General features: G+C 43.6%; 1 protein-coding gene across 2 annotated transcripts in view; it reads right to left on the bottom strand.

Moving 5' to 3' along the window:
- Nucleotides 1-18286, bottom strand: part of SH3GL2 (SH3 domain containing GRB2 like 2, endophilin A1) — a 116980-nt gene extending 98694 nt beyond the window's left edge. The window contains exon 1 of one of the 2 annotated variants that reach the window (XM_074856183.1): nucleotides 18087-18286. In XM_074856183.1, coding sequence (XP_074712284.1) covers nucleotides 18087-18131 — 45 coding nt within the window. In that variant the 5' untranslated portion in view covers nucleotides 18132-18286. The remainder of the gene's footprint in view (nucleotides 1-18086) is intronic. The other variant, XM_074856184.1, reaches the window with a different exon arrangement.
- Nucleotides 18287-18535: the final 249 nt, after the last annotated feature.

Below are 18535 nucleotides of genomic sequence, written 5' to 3'. Positions count from 1 at the left end.
AATGCTGATGGCTTCTTAAAAAAGAAGAAAAAGTAATGATTGTTTTTCTCCTGAATTTCAGCTTTTTTTTTTTTTTTGCTTCCAGAATTATTTGTAGGGTACCATTTAGATCTTGCGTGCATTAGAAGAAATTCTCACATTAAAAACCAGTTTATCTTCTTCAATTTCATAACACTATTCATGACCAAAACCAAAAAGGCTGCAAAAAATTGCATGATCAAAACACACAATACTAAGTTTGTTCAAACTGCTCTCTTAGCAGTGGTCTTTCAAACTTTTGAAATCTACAGCTTCAGTTCAAAGATCAGAACAACATACTTGTGGGTAGGTACAATGGTTAAAGTTGCACAGACTGGGAGTGCTCCACTTATGTACTAGCAATAGGACTTCTGCACTTGAACTGCTACAGCCAGCATAGACATAGAAGAAATATCCCATAGTCTTCCCACAGCTTCATTTCTGTGAGTGGTCATAGTCCTCCTGATAGTGCAGGGCAAGATGGGCACAAAAGGTGACACACCAAGGAATGATTTCTTCCTTTCATTGCGGTAAGTACTGTAAACCACAGCCTGACTACCTAGGGTTTCTCCAAGCCCCACAGCTGACAGACACACCCAGGGGTGCTCTGAGGCATCTCCCACTCTTTCACCAAGAACACACTTTTGCATGCTAGCTGACATGTAGCTTTTGTATGGATAAAACAGAAGACACCATAAAATGCTCTTTTTCTCTGTCTTTAAACCTGAAAGTCACATTCGTACACACCAAGGCCAAGTCTGCTCCACCTATATGTCTAGCAAGTTAAGAAAGTCCACACAAAAAAGCACATTCAGGGACTGTCCCTGTGGAAAAGCCTTTAACCTCCATGTCTTGAGCAAACCTATGATTAAATAGGAGGTACATCACTCTGTTTAAAGAGAGAATGGTCCTCACCACATATATTAACAAAACTATAAATTCCTTGGTGGATTAAAGTATTATTCATGAGAAGCAGTGTTTATTACAATTTGTCAAGCTTTTGTGAGAACTTTGGGAAAATGTAGCCAGACACCCCAAATTTTAAAAAGATGATGAATTATGATCAACTCATTCTCAATGCAGAAAATTTACCTCTCCAAATAAACTCTCTTTATCTAAATCTTCGACTCTACAAAGAAGTTCAATGTAAGGACTTAACATAAATGTACAGGATGCCCCCATCGTTCTCCTACACACACAACAAATTAGTTGCAGTGCCAATGAAGGATGGGAAGGTAGTGAAAATTCATGCCATGTAGCTCTCATAAAATGCACTGCTTGACTGGAAGTATCTGGAAAGATTAAGTCTCTAGAAGCCAGGAGGCATCATGCTCTTGACTCTTCAGAGGGATGCAGAGTCCAGGGACTTTTCCTATACTCACCTAAGATGTTCCAGTTCCTACAAGGAGCTTTGTCTATGAAGTGTATATTAAATCCATCACGTCTTCCAGCCCCACTAAATACTTGATCAATGGCAAAATCTCAGCTTGCATCTCATGGAAAAATAGTAGTTCTGTCTCTGGCTGAAAAGCGTAGTTTTAAAACAGTGTATTTCAAATCACTGGCAAGACAGGTATGGCAGTACCATTACTCACCACCACTGTACACTTGGGCAATCTAGCAAGTCAGAAATTACAGAGCACGCCTCTGCAGCAAGACCAGTATAAGGCAATATCATACTCCCCTCTACTCACTGGGCTCTGGTTGCTTGAGAGCAATGGCTCCCATCAGTGATAAAAAAAGAGATATGCAATATCAATAAAAAACAGGAAAAATAGACACTGGCCCTCAGGGCCACATTTACAATAGCCATCCTTCTTCACATACCAAGAGATCAAGAATTCACAGAGTTCCCTCACTAGTTTGCAGCTTGTTTTTCAGCGTCACAGCTTTGGCATATTGGTGAGACAAAAGTGATGGCAAAACAGGGAGAATTCACAGCAAAGTTTCCACTGCCAGAGGTGATCCCTTAGTTACTAGGATTATCTAGTGGCCAGCTTTTATATGAGTACACAGAAAATGAGTGGTTAAGGATACTTTACTTCCTAGGCCAACTAAGGCAGATATTAGAGCTCACAACAGAGCACAGAAGTGGCTCCTCAACAGCCTCCTGGGTTTGCATGATCCAAAGCCTGGAGATGTGAACAATGAGTGCTATAGTACTGCACCCAGTACCTCAGATCTGCTGAAGATGATACTCCTCGGCAGCAAGACAGCAGTGTTACCCAGAGCATCAGAGATCACAACGAGGCACACTGCTTTACAGGAGTCAATGGTCTCATTTTATCATGGCTCTGTAACTGTCCCATGTAGGTCTGTGCTTCAGAAGATGGAATCTGGTTATTTAAAACGCACTCAAAGTGAAGGAACCTGTTCTACCACATCCGTTCACTATTACACTGTTTCTTAAAATACAGCCCTCTCTGTCCCTAAATCTACATGATTTCTTTTCCCTGTGGATGATGTTGCTTTCCTTCCTTTATCTACCTATATCCTTGCTTGAAAAGCAGGTTAGTAGTAGCCAAACAATTTAGTAAGTTTAAAACCCAAGCCAACCCATCAGCTGAACAGAGAGCTTTTCACAGCTGTGTGAAAACAAGACTTTAAATATTCACATGACATAGAAAAGCCCTCCTGGGCTTGGATTATTCCCTGCAGCTTTCACAAGGATTTGCTTGTGAAAGTATTTTAAGAAGTGCAAATAAAATGAAAAGCTAAATGCTTTGCAACTACCAAGTACTTTTTCCAGACTGCAGGTGCACTACCATTTCAGTGCAGATCAGGAATTAACCTTTTTAAATAAATCTCATGGTCATCCCCACTTACTCCACTATGATTTAGATTACAGAGCAGTCTTGTAGCACGTGAAATGGATTCCTTCTGAACAAAACAGAAGCAGAAATTTCTCTCCAAGAGCTCAGCTGATGTGCTTCAACCACTAACAGGCATTCAGTCCACAGGACCAGACTAGTGTTAGTCCAAAATCAAACTATAAATAAATCATAAACCTCCACTGCATCCTCTCCACCAGTTGTTTTGTTCTACAGACCCATGCCTTTTGCATTGTATGACCTTCCAACAGAGACACAGCCTCAGAAGTTCAGGTCAGCTGCCACATCACTCAATCTGAAAGAAAGCAAGAGGGAGGGGCACAATCATGCATCTGTCAAAGATCTGGCACACTATTTTAAACTGGAACAGCTCCCAAAGGACATAAGTTGTAAGGAAACAAAACGGCTCTATGGAATTAATTGCCAGGTCTTTGCTGTCAACTGTTTCCCGCTATATGGTGTTTTCCCCTCAAAACTCTTAAGTCTTATAATCATATGGTTATAAGAAATCATTAGCTTTTACCCTTAAAGAACTGAAAATTTAGAATTCTGAAGTCAAGACAATTCAAAAAAGAAGAAAAAGGAGACAGCATTATTAATTTTTAAAATATCTTGATTCTGTAATGTTTTCTTAATGTTTGGGATTATATGCTGCAAAAACACTTGATTTAAAAAAAAAAAAAAGAAAAAAAGGCACTTTGTTAAAAATTACCTCTGAACACTTAAAGTAAAATAAATAAGCAAAATACCCCAGATCAGCAGAATTTACTCTGCAGAACATTTTCTTGCTGCTGAGTAAGGGCATACATAGCACATATATAGTGTACATCTCCTATCAAGAACCAGGTCACCTCCATTGTTCATTTGCAACAAGTCTCAGTAGGAGACAAAATTCTGGGAAAAATTTTGAAAGTCTTGGTTATGCATTGCTTGTTTGCAAGACCTTTGATATCACAAGAACACCTGCTTTTGTGAATTGATTTATCTACCTTTAAAATATTAAGAATTAGGAGCCATACTATGCTGTTTTATCATTTAGAGCAGTTGTTATAATGACAGCACCGTTGTTTAAGAATAAACAAGGTATCAGAACAAAGACCAACCTTTCCAGCCTGCAAACCAAACACATTATTTCAGTAAAGCCAAGGAGTCACAACCACAGTCACAATGAATTAACTACTTAAGTGCCAGCTTGTTGGTGATGTTGAGATGATGCAAAGGAAACTAGGCTCACAAACCCTGCAAGAAATTTGCCAGATGTCAAAGGATGGCACAGAAATAGAGGCAAAAGTCACTTTTTTCTCCCTCCTGGTCACTTTGCAGCAGAGATGTGGGAAGAGAAATGGTTGCAGAAGAGTGCATTGCAGAGTTTTCCCTGTTGGCACAGGCTGGGGAAGGCTGTGGCAGGAAACAAAGTTGGCGTAACTATGCTTTGATTTCTTTTTTTTTTTTTTTCCCCCCTCCCACTCATCCCTGGCCTTTTTTGTCAAGTAGGTAGGTCTATCTATGATAGGATAGGACTGAGTTCTGTATCTTTCCCACAAGGCTTCTCCATACCTTAGCACAGGGCAGCCAGAAATGGCTATTGCTTCCTTCTTCAGTGTGCAGAAGGTAATCTCCAAGTCAAGCCCATGCAAGCAAAAATGGGGCAACAACACTTCGAAGTACTCTCAGTTCTCACCTGGGAATACTAAGGAGCAAGTTGACATTAGCTTATCCATGCTTATTCACACCGCTGAGTTTCAACATTGCTCATCTTAAATCTATAACCACAAACCCAGCCACTCTCAAGGGCAACAGTGGAGACTTGAAGCCACCACAACCAACTGCTGACTTCTGACAGTGATATGGTAGGATGTCCTACCATAACTACTTGCATGACATTGCATTAGGGAATAGAAAAAACAGTAAGAAAGTCATAATCTTCCTCACATGTTCTTCTGTTAAGTCCTCAGTGTAGTGCTAATAAAATTCGTAAAACACAGCATGCAAAGTAACACCTGGTCCCACTCTTCCCTCTTGCTGGCTCTCTGCTACCTGCTCCTTCACATGCTCTCAAAAGCCCTAAGATTCAAGCAGGTTTTGCCTCTGGCTCAACCATCCACTGGGCTGTTACTCATACCTCTGATCTGGTCTTCATTCTTTAACAAAAAGCTCATTTGATACGCATGGTTTGTCCCACAGTTGCTTAATTTCCTTTCCAACTTTAATTTTATTGCAAGAAAACAAATACAGCATTTAAAAGAAATACAACTATCGGTAATAATATTTTACAAAGGTTTGAAAGAAATATCAAGAGGAAATCAGGGGGAAAAAAGGTCTACAGCAATGAATCTGTTTAAGTTCTTATAGATCAAGAAGCTTCCCTGGACACAAGTGTAATTAATCTGCAAAGACAAATAAGAAAAATATGGAACTAAAATAGTCTATTTTATTGCAGCTTCATTAAGTTTTCAAACCTCTCTTGCTTCAATGTGCTGTGCAAGAAGAGAGGCTTCATGAAATGCAAGCAAACAGGACGTAACAGTACCATGTCTGAATGTCTCTAGAGAACCTTCCAAATCTGCTTGGGAAGACTGCCTGCTTTTTCTAAAAGTTGCTAGAAATCCCACATAGATGATTTTAATATATGATTTGGGAAGTGGTCTTGTTCTCAACATGAGAGGAGTAAATCAGCAATTACCCGACCAGAGCCAAAATTACAGCACCAGAAATGAGAATAAGGCCAGACCTTGGACATCACTGAATTTTCTCCTATAGTTTGGCAGATATTTTCACATTTAAGTTCATCCACATCCCAGTTTGGTTTTATCTCAGGAACCTGTTTTATTATTAAATGGACTCTGCAGTGGTTCCAGTAGACCCCAGTCAGAAACTCAACCCAAGCATGCTCAGCTGTTTTCTTGGCCAGTACATGTGAGATGTGCTCAAGAAACGCAAAGGCAAAACCCCAGCTTCTAGAGCTGAGGCTTTCTAAACCTGAAGTGCCACAAACACACATGTCCAGAGATTCACAGTGATATGCGGAAGGAGGATATATTATTTAGTCACTTGTGCTAAGCACTGAGCAGCACAGAGCAGGATAGCTCCTTTTCTAAAGATATACTGAAACTCTTAAAAGACTGCACCGATGCTTTATCACGTTAAACTAACAAAGTCTTCCCTCTACATCAGGGTTATGGAGAAACAAGACAAACTGGGACAATCTTGCGTTTAATCATGAAAAGCCCTACATTTGTATAGCTAGGAAATCTGTTACTGCATTTTGCCTTTGCAACATAGCCAGGTACTTTCAGTGACTGACAGCACCTCAGGCCCCAGTGCAGACGTCACTGAATGACAGGGAGCCCCAGAATACAGTAACACAGAGCTCAGCTTCTGCCCAGGACAGTTTTGAACTTCACTGAACTGTCTGAATGAGTCAATGATTTGAAGCAGGCACTTTGCTGATCAAAATCTGGCAGAACTTTTGGCAGTCAGCACTGGGGAGACTTTCCACATGCAATACATAAAGACTCTGCCAGCCTGCTCAGGACAGCAAACTATCCCTAGGGGAAAGAACAAGCACCTCAGTCACGGACAGCTTATTTTCCAGTGACGTTCCAGCAGTTTTTGTTAAAAGACCATCCCCAAATGAAAGCAGTGGAGAAATATTTCCTTTTCCTTATTCTTTCTCCCCATGAGACTGGAAATCTGCAACGGATGGGGTCATCATCTTAGAAGCCATGTCACCTTTTCCTCTCCTTAGTCACATTTGATTCCACTTTGTCATGGTTTAACCCCAGCCAGCAACCAAGCACCATGCAGCTGCCCGCTCACTCCTCTCCACTCCCAATGGGATGGGGAAGAGAATCAAAAGAAAAGTAAAACTCGTGGGTTGAGATAAGAACAGTTTAATAACTAAAATAAAATAACAATAATAAAAATACAATAATAGTAATTAAAAGAAATATAATAAAGAGAAATAAAACCCAAGAAAAGACAAGTGATGCACAATGCAACTGCTCACCACCCATTGAGCAATGCCTGAGCAGCGATCTGCCCCCCTCCAGCCAACTCCCCCCCAGTTTATGTACTGAGCATGACGTTCTATGATATGGAATATCCCTTTGCCTAGTTTGGGTCACCTGTTCTGGCCGTGCTCCCTCCCAGCTTCTTGTGCACCTGCTCGCTGGCTGAGCACGGGAAACTGAAAAATCCTTACCTTAGGATAAGCACTACTTAGCAACAACTAAAACATCAGTGTGTTATCAATGTTATTCTCACACTAAATCCAGACCACAGCACCGTGCCAGCTACTAGGAAGAAAATTTACTCTATCCCAGCTGAAACCAGGACACACATATACCAACAGACACCATTAAATCTACGCTGACCTCTTCAATGCATGTGTTTTGGGAACACTGGTCATCTTTTCTCCTGGGCTGGAACAATACACAGTATCACAACGTCCAGATCAGGGACTGAGGACTGCATACAGTAGGCTAATGAAACAGGAAATGGCAAGTGCTGGCTTCATTCACTAATGCTTGCCATTTCTTCTGCCTCTAGTCAGAGTTATCCATACATACCAGAGCACAGAATTTGTCTCTGCTCAGTTTTCAAGGATTCCTGTTGAGGACCTCCCCACTCTTTCATCCTCATACAGCTTCCTTTCAGATATCTTACTCCCACCCATCTTTACAATAAAATAAAAACCAGAATACTCTCCAGAGAATACAAAATGTTCTACAGTCTATTTCAAGCATTACAGTTTTTTGGCCATCAAAATGCAGCCATTCTGAAATGTGCCAATTCAGACCTTTGAGGAAGGATGTCACATCTGTGAAAATCACAGGTCCCAAACCACCCTGACTTTTATTATTTTGAATTACAACATTGCAAAACAAAGAAAAAGGAGTTATGTATCTTTTGATATTAGGTATATGTGGCTCTTACTTTAGTAAAATAGTCCCATTCCTACCATGCAAAGACTAACTTTTGCTGACAAGTGCCATTTTTGTAGAAGTTTATATACATGAAACAAACCAGACAAAACTAGTAGAGGAAAATATACTTTTCTGCAGAAAAAAGTTAAAGATCTACATCATTTATCTAACCTCGACTCTGCCTTCAGCAATTAAGTCTTTCTCTCCTCCAGAAACTCACATTTTACCTGTCTATACTTAAGACAGGCCAGATGTATGGCATATTACAGCTACTGCCTGCAACAGTCATATTCACTTCTGACAGTGGTAGATTTGCCTCATATATGGCAAGATGGTTTTCAGCTCTTTTGTGGAGAAGAAGATTTCCCCGTCAGCCTCAGAGCAATATGGTCATATTTTAAAAACAAAATTTAGACCACAAATAATAGAGGTACCATAAGATCCAGCCATTCTTCCTGAGAGACAAACTTCCATGTTAATGCTCCTTGGATGATGAAATCTAATCAGTAAACCATGTACACGTGTGGTTATTTTGCATGTCAAGGCACATTTCCACATTCAAACGTTTTGGTTTCTAAAAATATCTGTATATTGTTGAACCTTGCTGTGCCTCAGTTCTGTTTTAAAAGTTCTTACTTCCTTTCATAACAGTAAAAAGTAAAATCAAATTCCATCCATTCCTGGCAAATGCGAGAAATGGGCTGAAGCAACCAACAGAAAACTTAGTTAGGACCTTTTCCTAAGTACTGAAACCTCCTTTCACTTCAACTGGAGAAAGACCCAGGTTTAACTAACTCTGTTTCGATGACAAAGATAGCATTCCTAGAGAAACACAAATTCAGCTGGTATATTAGTTAAGAAAAATACACTAACTGGTCATCTCTAATGCCTTGGCCAGTTCTATGCAAACACTCTCATTCCAATGGAAGGATGGGGTTCAGTCTGCTGCCCTCAGATCCCTTTCCAGACAAAATCAATTACATTGAAAAGCTGTTCTGCTGTCAGAAAGAAATCCATCCATTGTAGAGTTATACCTGTAAAATTGCAGCACTTCAAATTCAGTCCTTAGATTATGAGGCCATAACTTTCCAAGACAGACAAGCTTTAAGTGACTCATATGGAAAGACAGTGCTACTTTTGACATTTATACCTTATGAATTATTGACTGATTTGCTGCATCTAGATTGATTTTGCATGAAAAGGAGTTTTTGGCACATAACTTTAAGGCTGAAAATTATACAGACTGGAAAAGAACTCAGCAAAAATATCTAATTGGCTAGTGCTGCTTAAAAAAGCAAGTCCCATTAGTCTGCTGAAAGTCATAAAAGATGAAATCAAGAATAATTTTCAGGAGAATTTTCTTTCTAGGTAAAAAAATCCTACAACTTTCACCTCTTTTGGAACATGTTCTGTTATCACCCTATTCTGTTGTGGTGGCATGCTTCCCCACAGAAGCAGAACAGAAGTGATGTCCAGTGCTCGAGGATACTTTAAAATGGAAAATAAATTGTGTCCTCTGTGTTACTGCACAAACACTAACAGAATTTCTTAACACAAAGATGAAAAGCAAGCCCTATTTCAAAATGTTTAGATAAATTGTTTTCACATTTAAAGACCTCTTGCAGCCAGTGAGACCTGGAATTTAGGCAAACAAAAAAAAATAACAATTGGCAGATAGGTAAATAAATAACACAGATCATGAAAAAATCAAACAGAAATCCACAAAAAGATGAAGAAGGCAGAGGAGGCTGTAAACATTCTAACAGTGTAAAGTGTTTTTCTGCCATCAGAGTAGAGGAAAAAAGGAGGGGAAAGCCAACATTTTTCTCTATTTTAGAACTTCTGCTTACAAAGGATTCGGTATAGTATCCCGATTTGACAGAGTGATAACAAACCCAAGGAACATAGGACCAAAACACAGTCCAATGGAAATTACATCAATATGATACTGCTGTTCTGCTGACAATGAATCTAGCTAGTGGCATCTATCTATTTTGAAATAGATGTGGATTTGCTTCACCAGCACTCCCCTGCTGACAGGCCCATCAGCCAAACCAGTGGCTGAATTTCTCATTCTTTCAGGAGGCTCTCTGGCACCACACCAAGACACCTTTACAGGCTGCCACTAGCAAGGTTATCTGCTGCTGCTTCAGCAGCACCTTTGTTGGAATCAAGTAACATCCCTTCTTTGGTGGTAGGGGAATGGTGATGAGGAAGGGTGACAGAAAACTGCTGTCACACCCTTTGATGTGACCCATGCAATGCTAACAACTACTTCAGCCCAATTTCAGTCTAAATAATAGGAAATCATTTTTAAACACTCTTTAGTTATATAGATATGGCCTCCATAAGGGCACAAGAGCATCATCAGTATAACAGCTACATACCCCTGAATCATTCTGTCCCAGTCTGGCACAGTGGTTTCCATCCACAGACAAATTGAAATTATGTTGAACTTCAAATGGCCACTTATTTTTTATTTTCTCCCATGCAGGTCTATAGAGCTTCCAAAAGGGGAAAGCTTGTGAAAAACTTTAGCAGAATAAACATGAATTTCCATCTTTTTTCTCCGCTTCAGGAGAAAATAAAAAGTTATTTTAATAAAAAGTTATTTTAATTCCTATCACTTCTGCGACAGGTTGGATGGATTCCTGTGACATGTGCTATAACCTCAGGTTTAAAAAAAGCTAGTGTTTTGTCTCCAAGATTAAGTGCAGGATTAGATAAGCACTGAAGGCTATGTAAATCTGCTGTGACAAAGATCACCACAATAATACCATGCTGTCGCTCAGTTTTCTTTCACCTGCATACCTCCATATATTTAAGAGAGGATAAGCACCACCACTGTTCATCAGGACCACTAAGTGAGAAGAAAATGAGGACCAGCATCACAGAAGTTGCCAGAAAGCAGAACAAAGCAAGACTTTTTAGTTCCAGGAGAAAAGGTTGTTGGAATGATGCTTCAGCTGTCCCTGAGGTTACCACGGACTTTCACTGAGAAGAGGGCCACAGGCCTGCTTCATCAGGGTACTTCTCACCAAATGCTGTCCATTCACAGTCTCTCTTCAGATGTTCTAACCCAGTGGAAACAGCTCCTTCTGGTCTGCAAGGCAGATTTTCTACTCCTTCCTTTCTGTTGAGCTTTTAAAAGTCAAAGACTTCACTGGCACACTACTAGGTCATGACAGTCAGTGTTCAAGCTCCTCAACCCTCCACCCTCCACAACAAATGTGTAAGACCATCCCAGTACCTCCCTTACAGTTGCACCTGACAGCTACATAAAACTACAGAATTTTCTGTACAGTAACCTCTGCAAAATCTGCTTCAGTTAAACCTGTTTACACTGATTCGGCCCTTTTATGAAGCATGCAATCAATCAGTATGCTAGTCATGAGGGCACATTTAAATCTGAAACACACTGTTTTCCCTGAATGACCAAGAGCAGCCAATTCTTCTTTGCCGTGGAATACTTTCATCAAGATATAAAATAAAAATCTGATGCAGGCTGTGTTTTGAGTATAGCACCCACAGATATATGCCTCGTATGGAGTATATGTCTCCACAGATCCCTGGGAGAAAAATTGCAGATGTGTGTCAATCACTGCTCCAGTTTTATATATACATACATAAAAACAGTAACTGCATCTATCAGGTGGAAACACTGCTGTGACAGATGCCTGAGAAATCCTCCCAAAAAAAACAAACTACCTTTTTTGGATACAAAGCAGCAGTTCTTTCAATTAGATTTACAAACAGGGTTAGAAACTGGAATACACTGTTCAAGCCATCAACAACTCACAAGGGTTACACAGTATCCAACTAAAGAACAATTTAGATTAAGGTCAATTTTTCACCCTTTCAATTATGTAATAGCAATAAAAGGACGCATGGGAATGATGCCAAATGTGAATAGTGTATCTGGTCATCAAGCTAGAGTGCACAAACAGAAGGAATTTCCCTACCTGCTGTGGAAATAATCCCCTCCACAGATAAGTAAGTACTTTTTCTAAAACCAGTCTTTATTCCCAGATCAAAAATTTGCTCCCTTTCCTTGATCTCAAAATGTACCACTCTGCACTTAGAAAAAACAACAGACTGCCGGTGCTACATGGCTCTTGAGGAGAATAACAGAATCACAGAAACACAGAATCACAGAATCATCTAGGTTGGAAAGGACCATGAAGATCATCTAGTCCAACCGTTAACCCAACACTGACAGCTCCCAACTACACCATATCCCTAAGCACTACGTCAACCCGACTCTTAAACACCTCCAGGGATGGGGACTCCACCACTGCCCTGGGCAGCCCATTCCAACGCCTAACAACCCGTTCTGTAAAGAAATGCTTCCGAATATCTAGTCTAAACCTTCCCTGGCGCAGCTTGAGGCCATTACCTCTTGTCCTATCGCTTGTTACTTGGTTCAAGAGACTCATCCCCAGCTCTCTGCAACCTCCTTTCAAGTAGCTGTAAAGGGCGATGAGGTCTCCCCTCAGCCTCCTCTTCTCCAGACTAAACAACCCCAGTTCCCTCAGCTGCTCCTCGTACGACATGTGCTCCAGACCCTTCACCAGCTTCGTTGCCCTTCTCTGGACACGCTTGAGTAATTCAATGTCCTTTTTGTAGTGAGGGGCCCAAAACTGAACACAAGAATCGAGGTGCAGCCTCACCAGTGCAGAGTACAGGGGCAAGATCCCTTCCCTGTCCCTGCTGGCCACGCTATTGCTGATACAAGCCAGGATGCCATCGGCCTTCTTGGCCACCTGGGCACACTGCTGGCTCACATTCAGCCGGCTGTCAATCAACACCCCCAGGTCCCTCTCTGACTGGCAGCTCTCCAGCCACTCCTCCCCAAGCCTGTAGCGCTGCTGGGGGTTGTTGTGGCCCAAGTGCAGCACCCGGCATTTGGCCTTAATGAAACTCCTCCAGTTGGCCTTAGCCCATCGCTCCAGCCTGTCCAGATCTCTCTGCAGAGCCTCCCTACCCTCGAGCAGATCAACCAACTCGGTGTCATCTGCAAACTTACTGAGGGTGCACTCGATCCCCTCGTCTAGATCATCAATAAAGATGTTAAACAGGAGTGGCCCCAAAACCGAGCCCTGGGGGACACCACTCGTGACCAGCCGCCAACTGGATTTATCTCCGTTCACCACAACTCTTTGGGCCCGGCCATCCAGACAGTTTTTTACCCAGTGAAGCGTGTGCCCATCCAAGCCACGAGCAGCCAGTTTCACCAGGAGAATGCTGTGGGAAACGGTGTCAAAGGCCTCACTGAAGTCAAGGTAGACAACATCCACAGCCTTTCCCTCATCCAGTGAGCAGGTCACCCTGTCGTAGAAGGAGATCAGGTTTGTCAAGCAGGACCTGCCTTTCATAAACCCATGCTGACTGGGCCTGATCATCTGGTTGTCCTGCAGGTGTTGTATGATGGTCCTCAGGATGAGCTGCTCCATCACTTCCCGGGCACCGACGTCAAGCTGACAGGCCTGTAATTTCCCGGATCATCCTTCCGACCCTTCTTATAGATGGGTGTCACATTGGCCAATTTCCAATCTGTCGGGACCTCCCCAGTCAGCCAGGACTGCTGGTAAATGCTGGAAAGCGGCTTGGTGAGCACCCCAGCCAGCTCCTTCAGCACCCTCGGGTGTATCCCGTCCGGTTAGAGATTTCTAACAGCCAGTTTTGACACCATCCTCAGAGCCACACCACCTTGCAACGGTTCTTTCCTCTTTCCTCCACCTGCTCACAAGTTTCCACACCACAGGAGGAGGGAGCTCTTTAAGTTCAACATAAGCAACACACAGTACAGCAGCCACACTTAGGAAAAACAGCATTTTCCAATTTCCACGACCAGCTCACATACATACCTTTCAATACATGGGAACTGACCATAATTTGGTGGGTAAGGCTGAGAGGAAACATGGAAGGAAACAGGCAGACTCAGTGTGTGTCCAGCTTCAATCACAGCTGGAAAAGACAGCAGAGTTGCTTTCACTGGGAAAGCCTAGGTGGCAAGCACGCACAGGTCCCACTCAACACTGCGGGATAGTCAGGAATGTTATGAATATGGGTCTTGATGGTAATTTAGGAAAATACTGGTATCAACATGTCACTCTCCACATTCTACATCACTATGAAAGGAATGGTTGCAATTGGTTAGCTGCAGTTAGAGAGTTTAGCAAGAGTAGAAAATGTGTACAAAGGAGGATTGCTTCACCCATTCCAGCGAAAAATGTTACACACTTCTGACCAAGGAATTTAAAAAAACATTCAGCTAGATGAACCACAATATAAAAATCATTTGACAAGGAGATAAATTTCAATCATAATTGTATTTCCACTGATTTCAGTGGAACTGCTCACAAGTTTATGGTGATGTGTGCATCACCATAATGAAGCAGAATGTTTGCTGGACCCATGCCAATAAGCAGACACTTTTCCAGGACACTTTCAAAACAGATTATCAATGTTTTCAAACTCTGCCTCAATCCTAATGTGCTCTTTTTTGCAAATGAACCTATGTAGACAGATTTGAATCAATACAGAATCCCTATGAAGCCCACAGGATTTTGTGCTATGTGGGTAATAGCACAGCAAGGCAGGAGTCTCATTTGCTTCTTACTAAACACCAGGGTCATTCTTACTGTGCATTTCACAGGCTGCCTTGTTAAAGAGGGAAGCATGGTACTGTCCACCTAGAAGCCAGGGCATGTAACAAGCTACTGACAACTGAGTGGAGTGGAGGTCATTTCTTCATCTGTTTTATTCAGTAATAATAAACCTGTTTCTCCATAAAACTGTATAAACTGGTGACTTCCGTCTTGGCGTTGAGACAAATTAAATCACGTTGTATCACAAAAGCAGAACACAGTGGTAGAAAATAAATAATATTACAGGCCTTTTGGTTGAAATCACCACATAGGACTATTTAAATGTCAGTCACATTTATTCAGTGGTTCCCAGGGGAACCTTGGATGTGGCCATTCCCAGCACTTTTGTTCATCTGTTTCCCTGTGAAATTATTAGTTTCTGAAAGCTTAATTTTAACTGTGCCTCACAAGAGCCGTATTATGCAATGAATGCAGTCATATGGAAACAAAGCTCATGCTATTCTAAAACAACTCTGATCAAATGCCCCAGACTGTCAAATCTGTATCACCCAAAATGATTCTGGTGGTTTTAAAACTGTACACAAACCTGTAGGAAGCAACAGTCTCTCGGTCACACTGACATAGCACTAATGGCAGAGGCATCTGCATGCCTAAATAAAAAGGGACCATTTGGTGGCACAGCACTTAGGTGCCCATTTCTGGAAAAATACTCTTCAGAGCAATCTGCTTAGCTCCATGATGTCTGACAGATTTGTAGCAGCACAGCAGCACAGCTAACATTCAAATGGGGTTACTTCTCCTCCTTAGGTGCTCTGTAGGTAATAGGAGTAAATGAATAATCTGACCTGCTCCATACTTGCCAGTCTAACATCTTGTAATTCTGCATGAATGTCACAACTTCCAGACTCAACCCTCCTTTTACAAACTAAGGAGTATTTCTTCTAAACTTTATTATGCTGCGCAGAGGTAAAACTGTTACAGTTTTTTCTCAAAGGAAAAAGGGTGAACATTCATTTTAGGAGGAGCAAAGTTTCCTCCTGCTTTTCAATGACTCACTGCTGTTGCAGTTGGTGCACAGAATTTGACAGGCATTAAGTTCTTCAGCATGGCTTCTAGTAAAAAACAGAATGGCAGTATCTCATGCAGGTTAGTTTGATATTTTACAAGTCAAAAAATGATGAATGGCAACGAAATGCTTACATTGTATAAAACAATCCAGATATGGAAGTCACACAATTTTAAGCTGTGCTATGGAAAGCTATGGAAAGCAGACTTCTTTTGTCATATTAATAATATTGTAAGCGCATAATCATAAACTCTCTGTGTATAAGGGGTACTAACATTACAACAAGAATAATAGCATTAAAGATAGAAAGAAACTAAACCAGAGACTTCAAGACTTCACAATGGTAAACTGGGTTAAAGGACACAGCAACCTGAGAAATAACTTGAAGTTTTCCTGGTATGACTTAGGACTCTGTTATGACAGCACATCATAGACAAGTTCTTGCATGAATAAGAACCAAAGGAATAATTCCAAATTTTTAAAACTTCCAATTTGTTAGGTCCTATTTGGGAAGATTCATTCATACCATCAATGTCAATCCACATTTCACCTGAGGATTAATCCCTAGTCAAAAGGATTACTCCCTAGAGTAAGGTCACACGACTAAGTCCTGGATTTCTCACTCATACTGAAAACAAGGCAATAAACAGATCAGTCTTGCAACCCACTTCTGAGTCATTCTCATATATGAATGTGTCTTCATGGCCTACATACAAACAATCTGTGAAAGTCAAGGCTGGGCCCAAAAATCCCTGGGTCATCTGATGTCAGGTTGCTAAACCTGGCATCAGAAACTTAATATTTTTGTTCCAGCCAGCTAAAACTCTTCCTTCCTTCTGAATGACAGTATTGCTGACAATCAGTGTGAGAGTGTCATCTGAAGGACAGAACAGCATGCACAGACCTTTCACACCATGCTCCCTCCAAAAAAGATGCTCCCTCCAAAAAAGGTGCAGCAGCAGAGGTATACTCATTAGCTTAGAAATAATGGAGAACTGAGACTTCTATTATTAAAAGGTGAACTTCAGCCTGCCTGCTTCTTAAATGTGGATGACACAGACACTGTAACTCTTATTTTCAGTACCAGAACTCAGTGCGGCAGTGGTGATTCCTGGGCTTCTGATAGCACTGCAGGGAGCAGGGGGATGAATAAGAAAGGTACAGCAGCAGATGGGCACTGCAGAATGGACTCAGGCACCCTTAACTGCTCCTTACTGCATCTGTCATGGGTACGGGCAGGTTTCTTGTGAAGCTTACTTTACCAATGATGCAGCACAATGTGGTATGAAAGGTGAGACACAATGTCATTTGATGCCTGCATGGGCCCATGAGGGACTTGATACATCCCATTGCATTCAGAGTCATAACAGGTATGGGTGTAGTTGCAAGGCACTGAGAATCAGAATTTGGATGAATACTTGTATCAGGGATCATTCTTTCAGGAACACTGCCTCATGGGGCAACAAGAGATGAGCCTGAAAGAGATGAGATGGCAGAGAAAGGAAAAAACATGTGTTGAAAAGCGTAACGGTTGCTGCATCTTGCATGCCTGCACCTACAGACTGCTTACAGTGACCAAGACTTGTTACCTGAAGATGCCTGCAATGACAATTAGTAGGAAATAACAGAGGATTTTGTATTTAGCTGCAAACTAAAAAGGGGGGGGGGGGGGGGGGGGGGGAAGAGAAGGCACATTATACTGGTCTTGGTCTCAAATCTCTAAATCCAAAGAAATTCCCCTGACTTCTATGAAACCATTTTAGGTTTATGGTTTATCCCCAAAGCACGCTGAGTCAGAACCCGATACAGAAATTGTACCCTTATGGGCTATAACACACAGATTTTGTATTATGAAACAACCCAAAGACTGGTGAAACATCCACCCTGACCTTCCTGCAATATCACACCATGCCTAAAGCAAGAGGAGCAAACCTCATTATTCAGATTTCAGCTTCACTCTGGAGTCAGAAAACAAAACAAAACAAAAGGTCGTGTTTATTGATGATTTACAAAGTCGGGCTAAGGAACGCCGATGGAAACACGATGCTCAGCCCTCGGTGAAGAAGGTCTCGAAGCCCCCTCCGCGCCCGCGCTGGCCCCGCGGGGGCAGCCCAGAACCCGCTCCCGCACCCGGGGAGCCCCTGCCCGCCTGCCGCTGCGCGGCCGGAGCCGGGGGGCGATGCGGCCGGACGGCACCCCCTGGCCCCACGCACGCGTGCACCGCGCAGCCCACGCACTCACGCAACCCCGTGGGCACCCGCGCAGACCCACCCACACCCGTGCACGTCCACGCACCGTGCGCACTCCTGCACGTTCGTGCAGACCTGTGAACCACTCGCGAATCACGCACACTCGCGCATCGCGGACACCCGTGCACACTCACGCATCACGCGCGCCCGTGCGCAACACCCGTGCAAACCCACCCACCTCGCGCGCCCGCGCGCGCTCATCCACAGCACGCACGCGTGCACGCCCACGGCCACGGGCGCCCCCTGCACACGCGTGCACGCCCGCGGGCGCAGGACGCACGGCCGGACACAGCCCAGCACCACGCACCCGACCGCACCGCGCGGCCGCCTGCAGCGCCGAGCCCAGCGCCGCACCCCCCTTCCCGCGCGGGGGGCGGGGGTACCTGGGTCGCTTTGTGGAACTGCTTCTTGAGCCCGGCCACGGACATGGCGAGGGCGGCGCGCTGCGGCCGGGCAGAGCGGAGCCGAGCGGAGCCGAGCGGAGCCGAGGGACGACGCGGGGGTCCCGCGGCCGCCCAGCCGGGACACGCAGCCCGCCGCCCGCCCGCGCTGCCCGCACCCGCGCGCCCGGCGGAGGCTGTCAGACGGCGGCGGGCTGTGCGGGGGCGCCGTGACGTCAGGGCGGGACGCGCCGCCTTCCACCCGGCGCGCGGCACCGCCCCTCGTCCCCTACCGCCCCCCCCCCCCGCCCGCCAGTTGTCGGCCGCCCCGGCAGCCACCCGCGTCGGGCGGCGGCCTTGGCCCTCCCGGGGGGGGACCCTGCCCTGCGACCCCGCCTGCCCTTCAGCTGGCGAGCGGCGCCACCCCACGGGCGTCCTAACGGTCGGACCCA

The sequence above is a fragment of the Strix uralensis genome, chromosome Z (assembly GCF_047716275.1).
Source record: "Strix uralensis isolate ZFMK-TIS-50842 chromosome Z, bStrUra1, whole genome shotgun sequence".
Lineage (NCBI taxonomy): Eukaryota > Metazoa > Chordata > Aves > Strigiformes > Strigidae > Strix > Strix uralensis.
This window is presented reverse-complemented; position numbering and strand designations above follow the sequence as displayed.